This window comes from Bubalus bubalis, chromosome 5 (genome assembly GCF_019923935.1).
Source record: "Bubalus bubalis isolate 160015118507 breed Murrah chromosome 5, NDDB_SH_1, whole genome shotgun sequence".
Lineage (NCBI taxonomy): Eukaryota > Metazoa > Chordata > Mammalia > Artiodactyla > Bovidae > Bubalus > Bubalus bubalis.
In genome coordinates this window covers 46,429,631-46,451,091 of record NC_059161.1, presented here as the reverse complement: position 1 = coordinate 46,451,091, position 21,461 = coordinate 46,429,631, and the positions used below count along the sequence as shown (strand labels likewise).

Sequence of the window (21,461 nt, the reverse complement as noted above, 5' to 3'; positions counted from 1 at the left end):
GGTCAATTTATGTTTTTGGAAATTTCTTTTAAAAAAGAATAGGTTGGATTTTTTTTCCCATTAGAATATTAATTTTGTTGTTGTTCAATCGCTCAGTCATGTCCACCTCTTTGTGACCCCATGGAATACTAATAGTTCCTTACTATAAAAAAAAAAACCTGGAAATTACAGAGAAATGAAAGAGAACAAAATCATCCATGTGATCATCAGCAAACATTTTGTAATGGTTATTTTATGCATAATTATATACATGGGCTCATATAAAGAAATTTGTATCTTAATTTTGAACTTAATGTCATACCATAAATATCTTTCCATGCTGTTAGAAACCCTGGTAAACATTGTTTTAAATTGGCTGCCTAATATACAAATTCCAGATAATATACAAATACATACCAGATTAAACATATATAACTATTTCTCTATTATTAAACATTTAAGATATTTCTTTTTTTGGAAATGAATTCTCCTGCAGTTAATATTTCTGTGCAAACCATTGTTTTCTTTTTGCTCATTCACTCGGTATCCATTCTTAGAAATGGGGTTACAGGGCTAAAGAGTCTGAACTGGTTTCTTAAAACAATGGGGTTTTGAGGGAACATGTAGAAAACTCTCATGCTTGCTACCTAGTTTAGCTGGGACCACTGGGAGAGAGGATTTGAAAGAATTTTGCTTCCATTCTCTGCAGGGCTCTCTGCTGGCTGACAAGAAGTGACTGTGGAAGAGCTGCAGTGTTGGGCACATCTTGATATTCCTCCCTCGCCCCAGTCACATCACAGGCCACCGTCTCCTGCAGTGCCATCCACACTCTTGCCCATACTGCTGAATGCTCTGCCAAGATTTCACGTTGTCCACCCACCTTTTGCAGCCAGACTGGACTCTGGAGCAGCCTTAAAGCTACTTCCTAGTACTGTAGGAATCCAGCTGCTCAGGTCCCTGTAATAAGTATTATTCTCCTGATACTAATTCCTTGCAATTTCCTGGCCCTTTACTGGTATGATGAGCCTATTCATCTCTCTTCATCTGTCCCTGACGGGGATGGCTTTGTTCATATCTAAAGGGTGCATAATTGTAAATAACCATCATTAGGCAAGGTCTTAATGATTAGCTCTTCTGAATAATTAAATCTCTTAATGGGATGGATCCTGGACTGGCAGCCAGCATGCCTACATAGCAGATACTCTTTGCTGTTATCAAGCAGGTAATCGTTGTTGCTCATCACCCAAAAAGTGGGCATTCTCAGCTAAGTTGTTGGATCTGTGACACTGAGTTCCCAAAGCTATGATTGATCCATGACCACAGACATTTGTGAACTGATGTAATGGCCAACATCTTGTGGCTTCACATAAGGAATTCTATATTCCATTGGCATGTTCTGAGAGCAGCCAAAGTCTCTGGCCACCATCCCCAACTCTACTCTTTTCTTCAGCCCACACCTAACCATCCAGTTCATTGCTGTGCTGTCTCATACTACGTGAGATCATTCCCCCCCCCCTTTTTTTTTTCCTTTTTTGACTTTAACTCTGCTGTAGCTCAGGTCACATTATCTCACACTAACCTTCTAATTTTCCCTTTCAGCCTTCAGGCTTGCCCTGTACCAGTCCTTCTCCAGTTTAGAGTCAAGAGTTTTCTTTCAGAACAAAAATTTGACTATGCCCTTCTCTAGGTAAAATTCTGCAGGGGTCCACACTTCTTTTCAGATGATGTGTAGATGCTCTGCCCAGGCTTACAAGACCCTTCGTGATGTGCTCCTACTTAGGTCCCTGCCACAGACCTCCACCCAGAATATTTTTTATTTCTTCCTCCTTTTGAGGGAACTTTCCTTGCATGTCTCAGACTGGGTTATTAGTGTTCTTACTGTATTTCCTCTAGGCCTGTACCTTGTCCACCTACCATCTGACACATTGGGCTGTATTTTCTTTTTATCATGTATCTCCAACACATATTAAGGTCCCTGGTACATAGCATACATCCAGTAAATGAGTTTGCTCAAAAGACACTCTGCTTTGTCTTGAGAGTAGTTCAGTCGCTCAGTCGTGTCCAACTCTTTGCGACCCCATGAATCGCAGCACACCAGGCCTCCCTGTCCATCACCACCTCCCGGAGATCACTCAGACTCACGTCCATCGAGTCAGTGATGCCATCCAGCCATCTCATCCTCTGTCGTCCCCTTCTCCTCCTGCCCCCAATCCCTCCCAGCATCAGAGTCTTTTCCAATGAGTCAACTCTTCGCATGAGGTGGCCACAGTACCCAAGTTTCAGCTTTAGCATCATTCCTTCCAAAGAACACCCAGGGCTGATCTCCTTCAGAATGGACTGGTTGGATCTCTTTGCAGTCCAAGGGACTCTCAAGAGTCTTCTCCAACACCACAGTTCAAAAGCATCAATTCTTCAGCACTCAGCTTTCTTCACAGTCCAACTCTCACATCCATACATGATCACAGGAAAAACCATAGCTTTGACTAGATGGACCTTTGTTGGCAAAGTAATGTCTCTGCTTTTGAATATGCTATCTAGGTTGGTCATAACTTTCCTTCCAAGGAGTAAGCCTCTTTTAATTTCATGGCTGCAGTCACCATCTGCAGTGATTTTGGAGCCCCAAAAAATAAAGTCTGACACTGTTTCCCCGTCTATTTGCCATGAAGTGATGGGACCAGATGCCATGATCTTCGTTTTCTGAATGTTGAGCTTTAAGCCAACTTTTTCACTCTCCTCTTTCACTTTCATCAAGAGGCTTTTTAGTTCCTCTTCACTTTCTGCCATAAGGGTGGTGTCATCTGCATATCTGAGGTTATTGAGATTTCTCCCGGCAATCTTAATTCCAGCTTGTGCTTCTTCCAGCTCAGCATTTCTCATGATGTACTCTGCATAGAAGTTAAATAAGCAGGGTGACAATATACAGCCTTGATGGACTCCTTTTCCTATTTGGAACCAGTCTGTTGTTCCATGTCCAGTTCTAACTGTTGCTTCCTGACCTGCATACAAATTTCTCAGGAGGCAGGTCAGGTGGTATGGTATTCCTATCTCTTTCAGAATTTTGCACAGTTTATTGTGATCCACACAGTCAAAGGCTTTGGCATAGTCAATAAAGAAGAAATAGATGTTTTTCTGGAACTGTCTGGCTTATTTGAAGATGCAGCGGATGTTAACAATTTGATCTCTGGTTCCTCTGCCTTTTCTAATACCAGCTTGAACATCTGGAAGTTCACAGTTCACATATTGCTGAAGCCTGGCTTGGAGAATTTTGAGCATTACTTTACTAGCGTGTGAGATGAGTACAATTGTGCAGCAATTTGAGCATTCTTTGGCATTGCCTTTCTTTGGGATGGGAATGAAAACTGACCTTTTCCAGTCCTGTGGCCACTGCTGAGTTTTCCAAATTTGCTGGCATATTGAGTGCAGCACTTCCACAGCATCATCTTTCAGGATTTAAAATAGCTCAACTGGAATTCCATCATCTCCACTAGCTTTGTTCATAGTGATGCTTTCTAAGGCCTACTTGAGAGTATTTGAAAGTAAAAGTTCACACTAACAAATATATGTCAGTCACATATCTGTGTTCAGACCTCTGGCAGACTTTGTATATTTCAGTAAATATAATAGATAAATAAGAAAATTTAGTAAGTGCTCTAAACTGTAAACAACTTTTTTTCAGTAAATGTAGTACCAAAAATTTTTGATTGCACTGAGTCTTCGTTGCACTGCATGTGGGCTTTTTCTAGTCGCAGTGAATGGGGCTACTCTCTAGTTGGGGTGCACAGGCTTCTCCTTGTGGTGGCTTCTCTTGCTGTGGAGCACAGACTCTAGGGCACATGGGCTTCAGTAGTTGCAAAACACGGGCTCTAAGGCTTGGTTCAGTAATTGTGATGCATGGGCTTTGTTGCTCCAAGGCATACAGAATCTCCCTGGACCAGGGCTCAAACCTGTGTCTCCTGTATTGGCAGGCAGACTCTTTACCACTGGATGACCAGGAAAGTCCTGATTTAAACTTTTTATCTTGTGTGTGTGTTTGTACTTATATAATCGTAAGTAAACACACACACGTTTTGGTGCCTTTGTTTCTTTGGGATGGGCCTCTAGATATGAGATTCCTGAGTGGAAGAAAAGCAGTATGTTAGAGTACTCTTTCCCAAAATTGGTGACAAGAGAATATGCTGCCCCTCATAAATTACTTCTCAATCTCTTTGAGTACAAAGAGAGATCTCCTTATTGCTTTGCATTGTGCTTTGCTTGTTGACATAAAGCATCTCTTTATGTTTGCTAGCCAGGTAGGCTTGTTCTTCTTAGACTTTTTTTTCCTAATCCTTCCCACCAAGAACTTTAATACCACAGATATATTACATATTTACTGTATGTGTATCTGTGTTTTATTAATAAAAAAAGTGTAACTTTCATTTTCACATACATCTCTACTCTCACACAGGAAAGAATCAATTGTTAGCCCCTTTAGGGTAATAACACCCCTACAGGGAATACATGTAATAGATTCTTAGTAGGCCTTCTCCTAAAATGTGTCTCTTCTAAGAATTCTTAATTAGCAAATACATCAAACACATATCCATATCACACTGCTAACCAATTATTTCTTCCCATCATCTTCCTTCTTGGCTTTTAGTGTTATTTACTATTTGGTTAGAGCCCTTCATTGCATATGTTCTTCATATGGGTTATATAGTAATACAGTCTCTAAACCTGTATATATCTGAAAATATTTTTTTCCTTCATGTTGGCAGTAAAATTCTTGACTAGGTAAAACACTCCTGGGCGTCACTCTTTTTCTTCCATAGTCTCTCACCACCAAATGCTGGTTTAGTGTTGCCAACATTTAGCTCCATGCTAATCTGATCCATTTTCCTTAATAGTTACCTTTTTGTTTTGTTTTGTTTTTGGCCAGGAGTTTGTAAGAATTCCTCTCTTTCCTTGGTGTTGATTAATTTTACAGAATGTGCCTGTATGTGACTTTCCACATTATATTTGCCTCTGTCTTCAATTATCTTTTTGACACATAAGTCTATTTCTTTTCTCAAGTTAGACACATTTTTTCTTCTTTTATTGCAAACCCCTCTTTTTTGTCTCTTTTTCTCTTCCAATACACCTATTAGCTACATGATGCGTGTGTGTGAGCCAGTCACTTCAGTTGTGTTTGACTCTCTGTGACCCTATGGACTGTAGCCTGCCAGGCTCCTGTGTCCATAGGATTCTCCAGGCAAGAATACTGGAGTGGGTTGCCATGCCCTCCTCCAGGGGATCTTCCCGATCTAGGGATTGAACCTGCACCTCTCATGTCTCCTGCATTGGCAGGTGGGTTCTTTACCACTAGCACCACCTGGGAAGCCCTAGCCACATGATATATATCTTCAATTTATCCATCTCCCTTTTCTCCCCTTGTCACCATATGTTTCCATGTATGTGTGTGTGCCTGCTTGTCTGTGCTTTGATATATTTCCTCCATTTCATCTTTGGGCCACTGATTTGGGTCTCAACAGTATTCTTTAATTACTTTTCTAATTTAGCTCTAAAATTGTAGAGTGTTAGTCCAGCCATGTCTGACTGTCTTTGAGTGCTCATATTGTGTCTTAGCTCCACCTCCTGTCTTCCTGAGTGGCCAGTGCCCATTGTGTCCAAGCATCTCTCTTGATGGATCCTGTTAAGTGTGTTGGTGTTTGATTTTATCAGCTTATTAATGGCTTTCTTTCAGGTGAAGGAGGGGCTGTATTAGATGGTTAACCTGTCTATCACAGGTCAATTGAAGAACATCTTCCCTCCCCGCCGCCACCCCCTGTAATACTTCACATTCCCAGCCCCAGGCCTTGAGACTTGCCCCAGCTCCTGTGTAGTCTCCTGGAGAACAGGAGCACTCGGTCACTCATGTTAGACAGGGACTGACTCTGCCGGCATGTTGGTATCCAGAACCTGACTCTGCTGATTATTAAATGCCTTCCAGCCCCAGAACTGCTTAATTCAGAGGAGTTAGATATACTGGAGCTGGGAGGGAAAGGAGAGGAAGAGACTTGGATGTAACTTTCTTTCAGAATACCCCTTCTGAAAGAAAGAATACCTCTTTAACATTAAATGGTCATGTAGAGAAAATTATAGTAAATCAGCATATCACTTAAATTTCTTGGGCCTGAGTATCCTTATCTATAAAGTGAGGAGATAGGTAGATCATTGATCTCAAAGGTATCTTCCAGCTCTGACATTCTCAATTTCAGTATTCTAATGATTCTGCATCATACCTCAGTATGATAAATGGGTAAAGTTCAGTGGTTTTTTTACAGTTGTTTTCTGTGGATCCCTGGGGAAGTGCACAAGAGGACAGAGACGGATTGATGGAGATGCTTAGCTTAAGTTTTCATTTAAATGAAAAGTTTAACTGTTAAAACAAATTTGAAAACCATCGCCATATTCTATATTATCTCCAGAATTAATCTTACAGAGCATGACTTTATTCTGATTTCTCTTCGGTATTTTTGTTTTTTCCCCTTCACATTTTATTGTGGAATTTTATCCTGCCCATGAGTTGTTTTGGGTCAACAGAAATGGCAGGATTTATAACTTCTATTCTCTTGGGTTAAGCAGTCTCTTCAGAGTCACAGAGGGGCTGAACTGGATCTCTGTCCTTGGGGTACCTCTCCCTCCCTCTCCAGGACCGTACTGTCTATCATAAGGTTTTAGCAGATATTAAAAAAAAAAAAAAAAAAAAAAGGCTTAAAGTAGGTCAGTGTGCCTGAGCCACTAGCTATCTTCAAGATGATTTATTCGAGTTTAAAATGTTGGCTGATGTTTCTCACCAGAAAGAGAAAGTCTTTAAACTACTGATGTTTAAAAGCCAAAGGGGCTTTTGTTATTTCTTTATGAAAACATGGTGAATAAATTTAACTCAGAAAGCAATAGTCCTTACTGCAGATCTCAGCATAGAATAAGTGTTTAATACCTTTTGAAGTAATTATATTTTGAATGTCTTAGCAAAAACATGTGGACTGGGAGGTAAGACACTGAAAACAGGAGAAATTTAATAGAAGTTCTGCCTCAAGCCCAGGTATAGAAATTCTACCCCAGCACAAGTTCATTACAAGTGAGCACTATAATTAAAAATTTTAAGAATCCTTGGTGTAAGTAATCAGCACATATGATAGGCTACCCACTCCAGTATTCTTGGGCTTCTCTGGTGGCTCATATGGTAACGGGTTCAATCCCTGGGTTGGGAAGAGCCCCTGGAGAAGGGAAAAGCTATCCCATCAAATATTCTGGCCTGGAGAATTCCATGGACTGTATTATCCATGGGGTCGCAAAGAGTCAGACACGGCTGAGGGAAAAGGGCTTCCCTGAGTTATCAGGGAAGTAAAAATAAGGTTTATTTAATGATAGTCTGCCACTATCTGTAGCTTTTGGAGTTTCAATTTTCATTCATGTTTGAGAGTTCTGGTCTTCATTTTAAATCTCACAAAAATCACACAGTGGGAATCATTTTAAGACACACAGCCAGAAATACAGATAGGTTAGAAGATCTCCTGTGTTTTGTTTTTGCTAAATATATTGTTAACTAAGAACAACAACAACAAAAAAAGTTTGTTTAAAAATACTGGCTCACTAACCATGGGGACTCACAGAACACACAAAGTACATATGCCCTTTCCCCGTGTGAAAGTGAAAAATACAAACATTTATCTGGCTGTGAGATGACCGTGGGTCTAGGCTCTAGAAATCTGGGCTCTGCAGACATCAGCCAGCCTTCAAGGGTGTGTGACAAGAGTATAGCAACTTGGCAGAGTGACATAGCTAACAGAGGAGGTCATGCTGGTGGCAAGCAGCTCAGCAGAAAGCCCCACAAAGTCCCACCAAGGGCATCTTCCCTTACATCCAGTGTCGGAGCCTCTCACTGCCAAGCCCTCACTTCTCCATAGGGAATTTGAAATTTATATAGACCCTGAAATCAGCAAATCAGCAACTCTTTCTTCCCTATCCGTCTCCCTCTGCCTCCTTATATCTCTTTCTCTCTCTCTCCCTCTCCCCTCTTACTTCTTTATTTAAAAAGCAATTTGCAACTACCTAATGCCCTCATTCGACATCCCTTATAGGAAGACCCACTTTGTGGGGAGGCTGCCTCCAGGTTCTGCATGTAGAGTAATCCGGTCACTTTTTTTTCAGGCTTATTTGTTTCTCATAATTTTATTTATTTATTTATTTTTGGCTGTGCTGAGTCTTCATTGCTGCATGCAGGCTTTTATCCACTTGAGGGAAATGAAGGCTACTCTCTAGTTGCTGTGTGCAGGCTTCTGATTGCAGTAGCTTCTCTTGTTGAAGAGGATGGGCTCCAGGGCATGCAGGCTTCAGTAGCTGTGGCACGTGGGTTCAATAGTTGTGGTTCCCGGGCTCTCAAACAAGGCTCATTCTGTGGTGATCTTTCCCGACCAGGGATCAAAGTCGTGTCTCCTACATTGGCGGGTGGATTCTTTACCACTGAGCTACCAGGGAAGCCCAAAGTTGGTCACTTTTGATGAGTTACACTTGGAGTGACCTTTACCAGCATGGTTAGACAAAAAAGGAAACTTCCATGCCTGGCACAGGGTGCAACTCCTCCATCCTCTAACATCTGGGGATTTCGGATCTTAGGCTATACTGCACCAGCTCCAGGCAGGAGATGGCTGGATTATGCCAGACACTCCTCCTGGCGGTCAGCTGGCACCCTAGCACAGGCATACCAGTCCTTTGCTGGTATGCCTTGGAAGACATTCCAAAGCTTTAGGGTTTTGATCTTTGGTCTCTTTCTTTTCTAAGTCCCAATTTCAAGAATCACCGCTCTGCATTTACATTCCACCCATTTACCTTCTCAGTCTTCAAATTCTTTCTCCATAATCATTATCAATACTCTATTCTAATCAAAGTAAGATAAAACTTTACCACTTGGGGGCCACTAAGACCAAAGCCTTGTTGCCTGTTTAGCCTATGAGGGCATTTGAGTTTGTGGCCGAATAACACAAACCTGAAAAACCAATAAAGGAATACCAGTTCCCTCTTATGACAAGGAGAAGGAGTCTATGAAAACACTTTGGAGTCTATGAAAAGAGAAAATAAGCAGGATAATGTTGCAATCCACTCACCTGCGATGATGTAATGAACCCACCACTATGCAGAGTCTCCCTGAGATTGATTTTAAAAAAATTTATTTTTTACTATAAAAATTATGTGTGTGAAATCTAATAAAGAAAACCTTTATTTTTTTCACTTTTTTTTAGGCTAGGGTAATAATTATAGATTTCTAGTTGAATTCAATAAAACATAAATTTGAAATGAGAAAGTGAATTTAGGTAAATCCCTGACAAGTAGTGAAAGTGAAAGTCACTCAGTTGTGTCCAACTTTTTGTGACCCCATGGACTATACAGTCCATGGAATTCTCCAGACCAGAATACTGGAGTGGGTAGCCTTTACCTTCTCCAGCGAATCTTCTCAACCCAGGGATTGAACCCAGGTCTCCCACATTACAGGCGGGTTCTTTACCAGCTGAGCCCCAAGAGAAACCTGGCAGGCTCCAGTCCGTGGGGTCACAAAGAGTCGAACATGACTGAGCGACTAACACTGGATAAGTAGTCATGATTCCCCCCATAATGGCTAACACTTACCTACTACTAACCCTTAATCCTCACAAAGACACTTTAAAGTAAATATTAATATTATCAACATTTCACTAAGGAAGAAAGTGAATTAAGAAACAATTTGTAAATTGGAAAATCAGCTGGAATCTGGGTCTTTCTGGGCCCAGTCACAACTGTTTAATATTCTCTGCCTCTTCATGTGTAGATACTTAAGAGTTCATGAAAAAGTAAAAAAAAGAATAGATTTGCATTGTAGCATTGAAATGATTATTGCAATAATTGAGTTGCACAGTACTCAAAAAAAACAATGTAATCTGTGTTTGTGCTACTCTCTATTTCTATAAACTCTTTTGAAAAAAATTTCCATGAATACCAAGTGCTGAAGTGCTTGCCTTTTAAAATTTGAATGAATGGTTTTAATTTTCAATGTTTATTTATTCCTATTTAAAACAGCATAATTTTAGGTTTTCTGACTTTGGTTCTGAATGTTTTTTCTAGGGTCAACGTCTTTTCGAAAAGTTGCTCCAACTGACTTCTCAAAGTATTGAAATCAAGCTAGTGAGTGATGTAACAGCTGATTCAAAGGTATTAGAAGCCTTGAAATCAAAGGGTAAGGCCAAGGTTGACATGGTACTGTACCTCTGGGTGTTCTGTTCCAGTACATTCAATTCTATTTAGAGTAGTACATGATTTCTTTATACACAATTTATTTATAATCAACACACTTAGTACACTTCTTGTTTGTCCTTTGAAAAACAGACTGATTAAAGCCTTTAAATGAGAGAACTAATTAATCAATTCTACTGGGATTTTTAAAATAGTGTTGTTGCATATTAGCTTATGCAAAGTACTCTACTGGCCATTAGATGATAATTAACTAGAAAGAAGAATCTTTCCCTCTGTAAACACTTCAGTGATATGATTAGAGAGAAGAGCCACTTCTTATCAGAACAAACATTGGATTTCTGGTTTTCTCTTGACCATTAGATGGACATTCCTTTGTGCTACATATATTGTTTGAAATAATATAGTCAGAGGTAGGAGTCTATGAGTCACTGCCTTATTCACGACTTTTAAGGTAATTCTGCAGGAGACCATCATTTGTTTGGTCACTTTACAATTTGCTTCACACTTTCTGAACACTGAGGATAATTATGAAATAAATTTCTTCATTTTGCTGTATCTTTACTAACTGAACTCTCACTTATAAAGAGTTTTTACTGATTTATAAAAAAATACATATATATATATATATATATTCTGAATTTGCTATGCAGACTGTAAGCCTGTGAATGACATATAATAAATGTCAGAAATTTATTATTAACAGAAATTATTAATAACAGAAATATTTTGATGAACCATTTGAAATCTGTGTTGGAATACTTTGCTTTGGGTTATCTTTTATTTTTTTAGGGAGAGTTCCTAGGCTTTTGGTCAAGTTCCAGGAAGGTTTGTCCTGAATAGTTCACAAAAGACAGGTCAATATAAGACTAGCCATGAGCAACTTCAGCTGTGAAGGAGTTTCTGAGGTTGGAAGTTAATTGAATCCATCCTTCCTCCCCTCCCCTGCCCTTGCCTCGGCAACCGCAGGCCTGTTCTCTGCGGCGGTAGGTGTCCATTGCATAGATAGGGTCGTTTGCATCATAGTCCAGATTCTGCATGAGAGTGATATCGTGTGCTATTTGTCTTTTTCTTTCTGACTTCCTTCACTTAATATGATAATCTGTAGTTGCATCCAGGAATCCTAATGAGCATTCTTTTGGCATTTTCTGATCATTTTGGCTTCCTCACCACAAAGAATTTGCCAAACAGTAAATATTTAATTGGCATTTCCTTGTGATTAAATCTTACTCATCGAAGTCAGAACTTTAATATCTGAAATAAGAATATTGCACTTTCATTTTCCTTAATAACTATTTTAAAAATAAAACATTAATTATATTTTATTTCTCCATGATTGTTTAATAACCTGTTGTAAAACAAGAAATGAAAATCCACAATTATGTGTATTAAACATATCATTTATACTTTTCAAAACAGTTCAGATTTGGGGATCAGAAGGAAAGTTATGACCAACCTAGATAGCATATTCAAAAGCAGAGACATTACTTTGCCAATAAAGGTTCGTCTAGTCAAGGCTATGGTTTTTCCTGTGGTCATGTATGGATGTGAGAGTTGGACTGTGAAGAAGGCTGAGCGCCGAAGAATTGATGCTTTTGAACTGTGGTGTTGGAGAAGACTCTTGAGAGTCCCTTGGATGGACTGCAAGGAGATCCAACCAGTCCATTCTGAAGGAGATCAGCCCTGGGATTTCTTTGGAAGGAATGATGCTAAAGCTGAAACTCCAGTACTTTGGCCACCTCATACGAAGAGTTGACTCATTGGAAAAGACTCTGATGCTGGGAGGGATTGGGGGCAGGAGGAGAAGGGGACGACAGAGGATGAGATGGCTGGATGGCATCACTGACTCGATGGACGTGAGTCTGAGTGAACTCCGGGAGTTGGTGATGGACAGGGAGGCCTGGCGTGCTGCGATTCATGGGGTCGCAAAGAGTCGGACACGACTGAGCGACTGATCTGATCTGATCTGAAGCTTTTCATAGTAACTAGTTTGATAAAACTCTAAAATATTACTTGAAAAAGAAAATACGGCTTTAACTAGGATAAAATATTTTGAATTCAGGTTTACAAGCATATAAAAAATATATATATATTTCATCACTTCTCTGGGGTTCAGTGTGCAGTGAGCAATTTTTTTGTCAGAAATCCCCTGTCATAACAAATAGATTTAACAAACTCAATTTATGTAAAGCTACCTGTGTTCTCTTCATATATCTATAAAAAGATGTCCCTAATTGATTATGTAGTGTAAGAATAGTTGAAGATAGACCGGAAAGACCATCCATGAATTAATTATCCTGCCTATATAGAAGAACAGTAACCACTGAAGAAAACTGATTAGCTGTTACTAGCCAGTTTAATTTATTCAAAGCCTCTGTTATTTTATTGCATACTAAACTAGTGAATTAGTTGGAGAAGGCAATGGCACCCCACTCCACTCCACTCCAGTACTCTTGCCTGGAAAATCCCATGGATGGAGGAGCCTGGTAGGCTGCAGTCCATGGGGTTGCTAAGAGTCAGACACGACTGAGCAACTTCACTTTCACTTTTCACTTTCATGCATTGGAGAAGGAAATGGCAACCCACTCCAGTGTTCTTGCCTGGAGAATCCCAGGGACGGGGCAGCCTGGTGGGCTGCCGTCTATGGGGTCGCACAGAGTCGGACACGACTGAAGTGACTTAGCCGCCGCAGCAGCAGCATATAAAAGGTAGAGGTTGTTTCATATCAGAGGGGCAACAGCTTTGAAATTGGACATGCTATCCCTTAATTCCTAATTTTAATTTCCAACTATCTGCTCAGAGTTTTAGAAAAAAGATTACCATAGAATAGTTTAATAGTTGATAGAGCTACATCTGGGTCATGCTCTTTTTCTAGCGCCACAAATGCTAGCTATCTCATAGCAATGCAATCTGCACATTTTATGTATTGCACGAGTAGTACCAATTTCTCATTACTAATCAGTGTGTTCACAGAATACTTCATAATGCAAAACTTGACCTATAGAGAATGATAGAGAAAAATATGCAAACTTTTCTATTTGTCAGTGAAAGCTGTTTCTTTTTTTCCTCCAGCTTTACTGAGATATAAGCAACAAATTTGGGTCAGGAAGGTCCCCTGGAGGAGGGCATGGCAACCCACTCCAGTATTCTTGCCTGGAGAATCCCATGGACAGAGGAGCCTGGCAGGCTGCATCTATAGGGTCACACAGAGTCGGACATGACTGAAGTGACTTAACATGAATGCACATGCATGCAATCAACAAATAAAATTATATATATTTAAATGGTACAATGTGGTGATTTGACACATTGATGCTCTGAAATTATGACCACATTAAGGTTAATTAATCACCTTACACAATTACCTTTTTTTTCTATTTTGTGGTGAGAACTCTTAAGATTTACTGTCTTTACCAAATTTCAAGTGTGCAATACAGTATTATTACCTGTAGTCACTATGCTGTACATTAGATCTATAGAACTTACTCATATTTTTTAATTGAAGTCTGGTTGATTTACAATGTTGTGTTAATTTCTGCTGTACAACAAAGTGATTCAGTTATGCATATATGTACATTCTTTTTGTATTCTTTTCTATTATGATTTATCATAGGGTATTGAATATAGTTTCCTGTGATATATAGTAGAACCTTGTTTATCCATTCTATATATAATAGCTTACATCTGCTCCACTCCATCCCTGTCCCAGCCCCACTTCCCCCTTGGCAACCATAACTCTGTTCTGTATGACTGAGTCTATTTCTGTTTCGTAGACAGGATCATTCGTGTCATTCTTGAGATTCCACATACAAGTGATATCATATAGTATTCGTCTTTTTCTTTCTGACTTCACTTAGTTGATAATATCTAGTTGCATCCATGGTTGCTGCAAATGGCATTATGTCATTCTTTTTCATGGCTGAGTACTGTTCCTTTGTATATATGTACCACATCTTCTTTATCCACTCATCTATTGGTGGGCATTAGGTTGTTTTCATGTTTTGTCTATTGTGAACAGTGCTGCTATGAGCAGAGGAATGCATGCCATTTTTTGAATTATTGTTTTGTCTGGGTATATATGCCCAGGAGTGGGATTTCTGGATCATATGGCAATTCTATTTTTAGTTTTCTGAGGAACGTCCATACTGTTTTCCACAGTGGCTGCACCAGCTTACATTCATACATTACAGTTCATATATCCTGTGAACAGTATAGGAGGATTCCCTTTGCTCCATACCCTTTCCAGCATTTGTTATTTATAGATGTTTTAATGATGTCCACTCTGAGTGGTGTGAGGTGGTACCTCAAATGTAGTTTTGATTTGAACTCTCTAGTAATTAGTCATGTTGAGCATCTCTTCATTGGCCATCCGAATTTCTTTTTGGAGAAATGTATATTTAGGTCTTCTACCCATTTTTCAATTGTTTTTTTTTTTCATTGCTGTTGTTATTGAGTTTTATGAGCTATTTATTTTGGAAATAAAGTTTTATGAGCTATAAAGTTTTATGAGCTATATTTTGGAGATTAAGTTCTTGTTGGTTGCATCATTTGCCAATATTTTCTCTCATTCTTTTCATCTTGTTTATGGTTTTCTTTACTGTGCAAAAGCTTGTAAATTTGATTAGGTCCCATTTTTTAATTTTTGCTTTTATTTCCACTGCTTTGGGAGACTGACCTAAGAAAACATTGGTATAATTTATCTCAGAGAATGTTTTGCCTATGATTTCTTCTAGGAGTTTAATGGTACCATGTCATATTTACGTTGTTAAGCCCTTTTGAGTTTATTTTTGTGTATGGTGTGATTTTTGTGTTTTGATTCACAAGTACCTGTCCAATTTGCCCAACATCACTTGCTGAAGAGACGTTTTCCCATTGTATATACTTACCTCCTTTGTCAAAGATTAATTGACTATAGGTGTGTGGGTTTATTTCTGAGTTCTCTGTTTTTGTGCCAGTACCACACCATTTTGATTACTATATCATTGTATTTAACAGCATTGTCTGAAGTGTGAGAGGGTTCTGCCTCCTGCTTTAGAACTTACCCATCACCGAGGACTTCCCAGGTGGCGATAGGGGTAAAGAACCTGCATGCCAATGCAGGAGACGTAAGAAACAAGGTTTGAATCCCTGATTCCAGAAGATCCCCAGGAGGAGGGCATGGCAACCTACTCCAGTATTCTTGCCTGGAAAATCCCATGGACAGAGGAGCCTGGATGGCTACAGTCCATAGGGTCACAAAGAGTCAGACACAACTGAAGTGACTTAGCACGCATGGACGCATCTTATAACTGAAAGGTTGCACCCTTTGACCACCATCTCCCTATTTCTCCCAAACACACTCCCCCAGTCCCTGGTACCTATTGTTCTACTCTCTGTTTCTATGAATTTGACTTTTTATTTATTTATTTATTTTTTTTTTTTTAGGTTCCAGAGTTAAGTGAGCCAACATAGTATTTGTCTTTCTCACTCTGGCTTATTTCAGTCAGAATAATGTCCTCTAGGTTCATCTGTGTGGTTGCAAGTAGCAGTCTGCTGTTACTCAGCAGACTGAGTAACAGTTACTCATGGCTGAGTAACATATTCCATTGTGTGTTTGTTTGTGTATGTATGCATGCACACATCTTCTTTATCCAGTCATCCATTAACAGACTCTTAGGTTTGATATATCTTTGTTAACGTGAATAATGCAACAATGAACATGGAAGTGCAGACCTCTCTTCAAGATATTGATTTTTGTTTCTTTTGGATGTGTACCCAGAAGTGGGACTACTGAATCATATGTTGGCTTTATTTTATGTTTATTTTTAGAAACCTCCATACTGTTTTCCATAGTGGTTGTACCAATTTACAGTCCAACCAACAGTACAAAAAGGGTTCCCCTTTCTCTACATCCTCACCAACACCTATCTCTTAGCTTTTTTATAAGAGCCATCTTAATGCATGAAGTGACATCTTCTTATGGTTTTGATTTTCATTTCCTTCATGATTAGCAGTGTTGAGCACCTTTTCAGGTTCACTTCAGTTCAGTTCAGTGACTGAGTCATGTCTGACTTTTTGTGACCCCATGGATTGCAGCATGCCAGGCTTCCCTGTCCATCACCAATTCCCAGAGCTTACTCAAACTCATGTGCATAGAGTCAGTGATGCCATTCTATCATCTCACCCTCTGTTGTCCCCTTTTCCTCCTGCCTTTAATCTTTCCCAGCATTAGGGTCTTTTCAAATGAGTCAGTTCTTTGTATCAGATGCCCAAAGGGTTAGAGTTTCACCTTCAGCATCACTCCTTCCAATGAATATTCAGGACTGATTTCCTTTAGGATGGACTAGTTGGATCTCCTTGCAGTCCAAGGGACTCTCAAGAGTCTTCTCCAACACCACAGTTCAAAAGCATCAATTCTTTGTCCATCAGTTTTCTTTATAGTCCAACTCTCACATCCATACATGACTACTGGAAAAACCATAGCTTTGACCAGATGGACCTTTGTTGGCAAAATAATGTCTCTGCTTTTTAATATGCTGTCTAGGTTGATCATAGCTTTTCTTCCAAGGAGCAAGTGTCTTTTAATTTTATGGCTCCAGTCACCATCTGCAGTGATTTTGGAACCAAAAAAAAATAGTCTCTCACTGTTTCCACTGTTCCCCCATCTATTTGCCATAAAGTGATGGGACTGGATGCCATGATCTTCGTTTTCAGAATGTTGAGCTTTAAGCCAACTTTTTCACTCTCCTCTTTCACTTTCATCAAGAGGCGCTTTAGTTCTTCTTCACTTTCTGCCATAAGGGTGGTGTCATCTGCATATCTGAGGTTATTGATATTTCTCCAAGCGATCTTGATTGGTACCTGTTAACAATTTATATGTCTTCTTTGCAGAAATCTCTATTCAGGTCTTTTGCCTATTTTTTATTCAGGTTATTAGTTTTTTTTTTTTTTTAACTGAGTTGTGTGAGTTTCTTATTTATGTATTTTATTGGATATATGGTTTGTAGATATTCTCTCCCATTCTTTAGGTTTCCTTTCCATTTTCATGATTGTTTTCTTTGTGAAAGGAAGCTTTTAAGTTTGATGCTTACCCACTTATTTATTTTTGTTTCTGTTGCCTGGCTTTTGGTGTCATATTAAAAAAAAATCATTGGCCAGACCAATGTCAGGATGATTTTTTCTATGTTATCTCCAGAGAGTTTGACAGTTGCAGATCTTACATTTAGGTCTCTAATCCATTTTGAGTTAATTTTTGTGACTGGTGTACGATAGAAGTCCAGTTTCATTCTTTTGATAATACCTCTATTTTTAATTTTATGTTCTGATTTTCTTTTAGCCAGATTATTAAAAAAGAAGGAGGGGATGCTGTGTTCATTTTATCACATTCTAAGTGTGATTCTTACCAACAGTTATTTGAATTCAAGAAAGCTATATTCATTCATCATAGATAATCCGTGTTTCTATTCTCACATTCATGGGTTAGGTTTCCAAAACTTAAAAGGAATATACGTGCCTAACTATGAGAATAGGGGCATTTGTAAATTTTAAAGTTAATACAGGCTGCTCCCATTCCAACTTGGAAATTTTACACAGTAATTTTTTTAACTGCTTGCTCCTTAATTAGAGATCTCAAAAATAATTTGAGATTTTTATGCTTATTGAGGCTTTTTTTCTTAGGTTTTCTGGTTTATAATTATTCCAAAGCCTAGTTGTACAAGTAGGTATGGTTGTATCTGTTAATTTCAGGTAACCTTAACAAGTGTATTTTATTAACTTCTCCAAAGAAAACTTTATATTATTCTGGCTTTCATTTCCACCCTTTGAGAGGCTGCCAATATTGAAAAACCTCAAAGTTTGTAAGGTCTTTTGTTGCCAAAGTGAAGGACTGTCCTAGTGAATACTTCAGGGTGGGGTCCTTTCCGTAGAAGAGCAGGTTAAGCTGATCTGGTAATAACTGAGATAAAAGTCAAGGTGCCCTTGCTGTCACCCAGGTATGTTTTCATGTCACACCTTCTCAACGTGGTTACCAGTTTTGCTTATGCTTGGGTGCGTAAAGACTGGTGCCTTTGTTTTATTTACAGCTGACAAAATTCATTGTACAGAATCTGTCTTCTACCTTAGTTTACAGAATACAAGCAAGGCAGGAGCTTCTTTGAATGCATTGCTCCTTAATGATAATTAGAATAGTAATTAGCATAGCATTTAGGAGCTTATACTTTGGTGCCATATAGACTTGTGCTAGAAATCTGGACTTGTCATTTATTGGTTGTCTGAGGAGGCCTTACAAATATCTGAGAAAAGAACAGAAGTGAAAGGAAAAGGGGTAAAGGAAAGATATACCATTTGAATGCAGAGTTCCAAAGATTGGCAAGGAGAGATAAGAAAGCCTTCCTAAGTGATTAATGTAAAGAATAGAGGAAAGCCATAGAATGGGAAAGACTAGAGAGCTCTTCAAGAAAATTAGAGATACCAAGGGAACATTTCATGCAAAGATGGGCACAATAAAAGACAGAAATGGTATGAACCTAACAAAAGTAGAAGATATTAAGAAGAGGTGGCAAGAATACACAGAAGAACTGTACAGAAGAGAACTTAATGATCCAGATAGCCACGATGGTCTGATCACTCATCTAGATTCAGACATCCTGGACTATGAAGTCAAGTGGGGCTTAGGAAGCATCACTACGAATAAAGCTAGTGGAGGTGATAGAATTCCAGTTGAGCTATTTCAGATCCTAAGATGATGCTGTGCAAGTACTGCAGTTAATATGCCAGCGAATTTGGAAAACTCAGCAGTGGCCACAAGACTGGAAAATGCCAGTTTTCATTCCAATCCCAAAAGGCAATGCCAAAGAATGTTCAAACTGCCACACAATGGCACTCATCTAACACGCTAGCAAAGTAATGCTCAAAATTCTCCAACCTAGGCTTCAAAAGTATGTGAACTGAGAAATTACAGATGTTCAAGCTGGATTTAGAAAAGGCAGAGGAACCAGAGATCAAATTGCCAACATCCATTTGATCTTCTAAAAAGCAAGACAGTTCCAGGAAAACATCTACTTCTGCTTCATTGATTACACTAAAGCTTTTGTGTGGATCACAACAAACTGTGGAAAATTCTTCAAGAGATGGGAATACCAGACTACCTGATCTGCCTCCTGAGGCATCTATATGCAGGTCAAGAAGCAACAGTTAGAAACAGACATGGAACAACAGACCGGTTCCAGATTGGGAAAGGAAAACATCAAGGCTGTATATTGTCACCCTGCTTATTTAACTTATATGCAGAGTACATCATGTGAAGTGCTTGTGGAAGAAACACAAGCTGGGATCAAGATTGCTTGGAGAAATATCAATAACCTCAGATATGCAGATGACACCACTCTTATGGCAGAAAGTGAAGAGGAACTAAAGATCCTCTTGAAGAAGGTAAAAGAAGAGTGGAAAAGTTGGCTTAAAACCTAACATTCAAAAAACGAAGACAATGGCATCGGGTCACATGAGTTCAGTTCAGTTCAGTCACTCAGTCATGTCCGACTCTTTGTGACCACATGGACTGCAGCATGCAGGCCTCCCTGTCCATCACCAACTTCTGGAGTTTACTCAAACTCATCTCCATTAACTCGGTGATGCCATCCAACCATCTCATCCTCTGTCGTCCCCTTCTCCTCCTGCCTTCAGTCTTTCCCAGCATCAGGGTCTTTTCAAATGAGTCAGTTCTTTCGCATCAGGTGGCCAAAGTACTGGAGTATCACCTTCAGGAACAGTCCTTCCAACGAATATTCAGGACTGATTTCCTTTAGGATGGACTGGTTGGATCTCCTTGCAGTCCAAGGGACTCTCAAGAGTCTTCTCCAACACCACAGTTCAAAAGCATCAATTATGCAGTGCTCAGCTTTCTTTATAGTCCAACTCTCACATCCATACATGACTACTGGAAAAACCATAGCCATGACTAGATGGATCTCCGTTGGCAGAGTAACCTCTCTGCTTTTCAATATGCTGTCTAGGTTAATCATAACTTTTCTCCCAAGGAACAAGCGTCTTTTAATTTCATGGCTGCAGTAACCATCCTCAGTGATTTTGGAGCTCAAAAAAATAAAGTCTGCGATGAACATTGGGGTACACGTGTCTCTTTCCCTTCTGGTTTCCTCAGTGTGTATGCCCAGCAGTGGGATTGCTGGATCATAAGGCAGGTCTATTTCCAGTTTTTTAAGGAATCTCCACACTGTTCTCCATAGTGGCTGTACTAGTTTGCATTCCCACCAACAGTGTAAGAGGGTTCCCTTTTCTCCACACCCTCTCCAGCATTTATTACTTGTAGACTTTTGGATCGCAGCCATTCTGACTGGTGTGAAATGGTACCTCATAGTGGTTTTGATTTGCATTTCTCTGATAATGAGTGATGTTGAGCATCTTTTCATGTGTTTGTTAGCCATCTGTATGTCTTCTTTGGAGAAATGTCTATTTAGTTCTTTGGCCCATTTTTTGATTGGGTCATTTATTTTTCTTGAGTTGAGCTGTAGGAGTTGCTTGTATATTCTCGAGATCAGTTGTTTGTCAGTTGCTTCATTTGCTATTATCTTCTCCCATTCTGAAGGCTGTCTTTTCACCTTGCTAATAGTTTCCTTTGATGTGCAGAAGCTTTTAAGGTTAATTAGGTCCCCTTTGTTTATTTTTGCTTTTATTTCCAATATTCTGGGAGGTGGGTCATAGAGGATCCTGCTGTGATGTATGTCAGAGAGTGTTTTGCCTATGTTCTCCTCTAGGAGTTTTATAGTTTCTGGTCTTACGTTGAGATCTTTAATCCATTTTGAGTTTATTTTGTGTATGGTGTTAGAAAGTGTTCTAGTTTCATTCTTTTACAAGTGGTTGACCAGAGTTCCCAGCACCACTTGTTAAAGAGATTGTCTTTAATCCATTGTATATTCTTGCCTCCTTTGTCAAAGATAAGGTGTCCATATGTGCGTGGATTTATCTCTGGGTGGATTCATTTTGATATTTGGCAAAACTAATACAGTTATGTAAAGTTTAAAAATAAAATAAAATTTAAAAAAAGTGAAAAAAAATATATATATAAAATAAAATAATAAAATAAAATAAAATAAAGTCTGCTACTGTTTCCACTGCTTCTCCATCTATTTGCATAAAGTGATGGGACTAGATGCCTTGATCTTTGTTTTCTGGATGTTGAGTTTTAAGACAACTTTTTCATTCACCTCTTTCACTTTTATCCAGAAGCTCTTTAGTTCTTCTTCACTTTC

General features: G+C 39.1%; 1 protein-coding gene across 2 annotated transcripts in view; it reads left to right on the top strand.

Annotated features, from left to right (window-relative positions):
• The window catches only part of PLD5 (phospholipase D family member 5), a 415,978-nt gene that overhangs the window by 269,688 nt on the left and 124,829 nt on the right, over window positions 1-21,461 (top strand). The window contains exon 4 of one of the 2 annotated variants that reach the window (XM_025286004.3): window positions 10,093-10,204. In XM_025286004.3, coding sequence (XP_025141789.1) covers window positions 10,093-10,204 — 112 coding nt within the window. Of the gene's footprint in view, window positions 1-10,092; window positions 10,205-21,461 lie in introns of those variants that run through there. The other variant, XM_025286005.3, reaches the window with a different exon arrangement.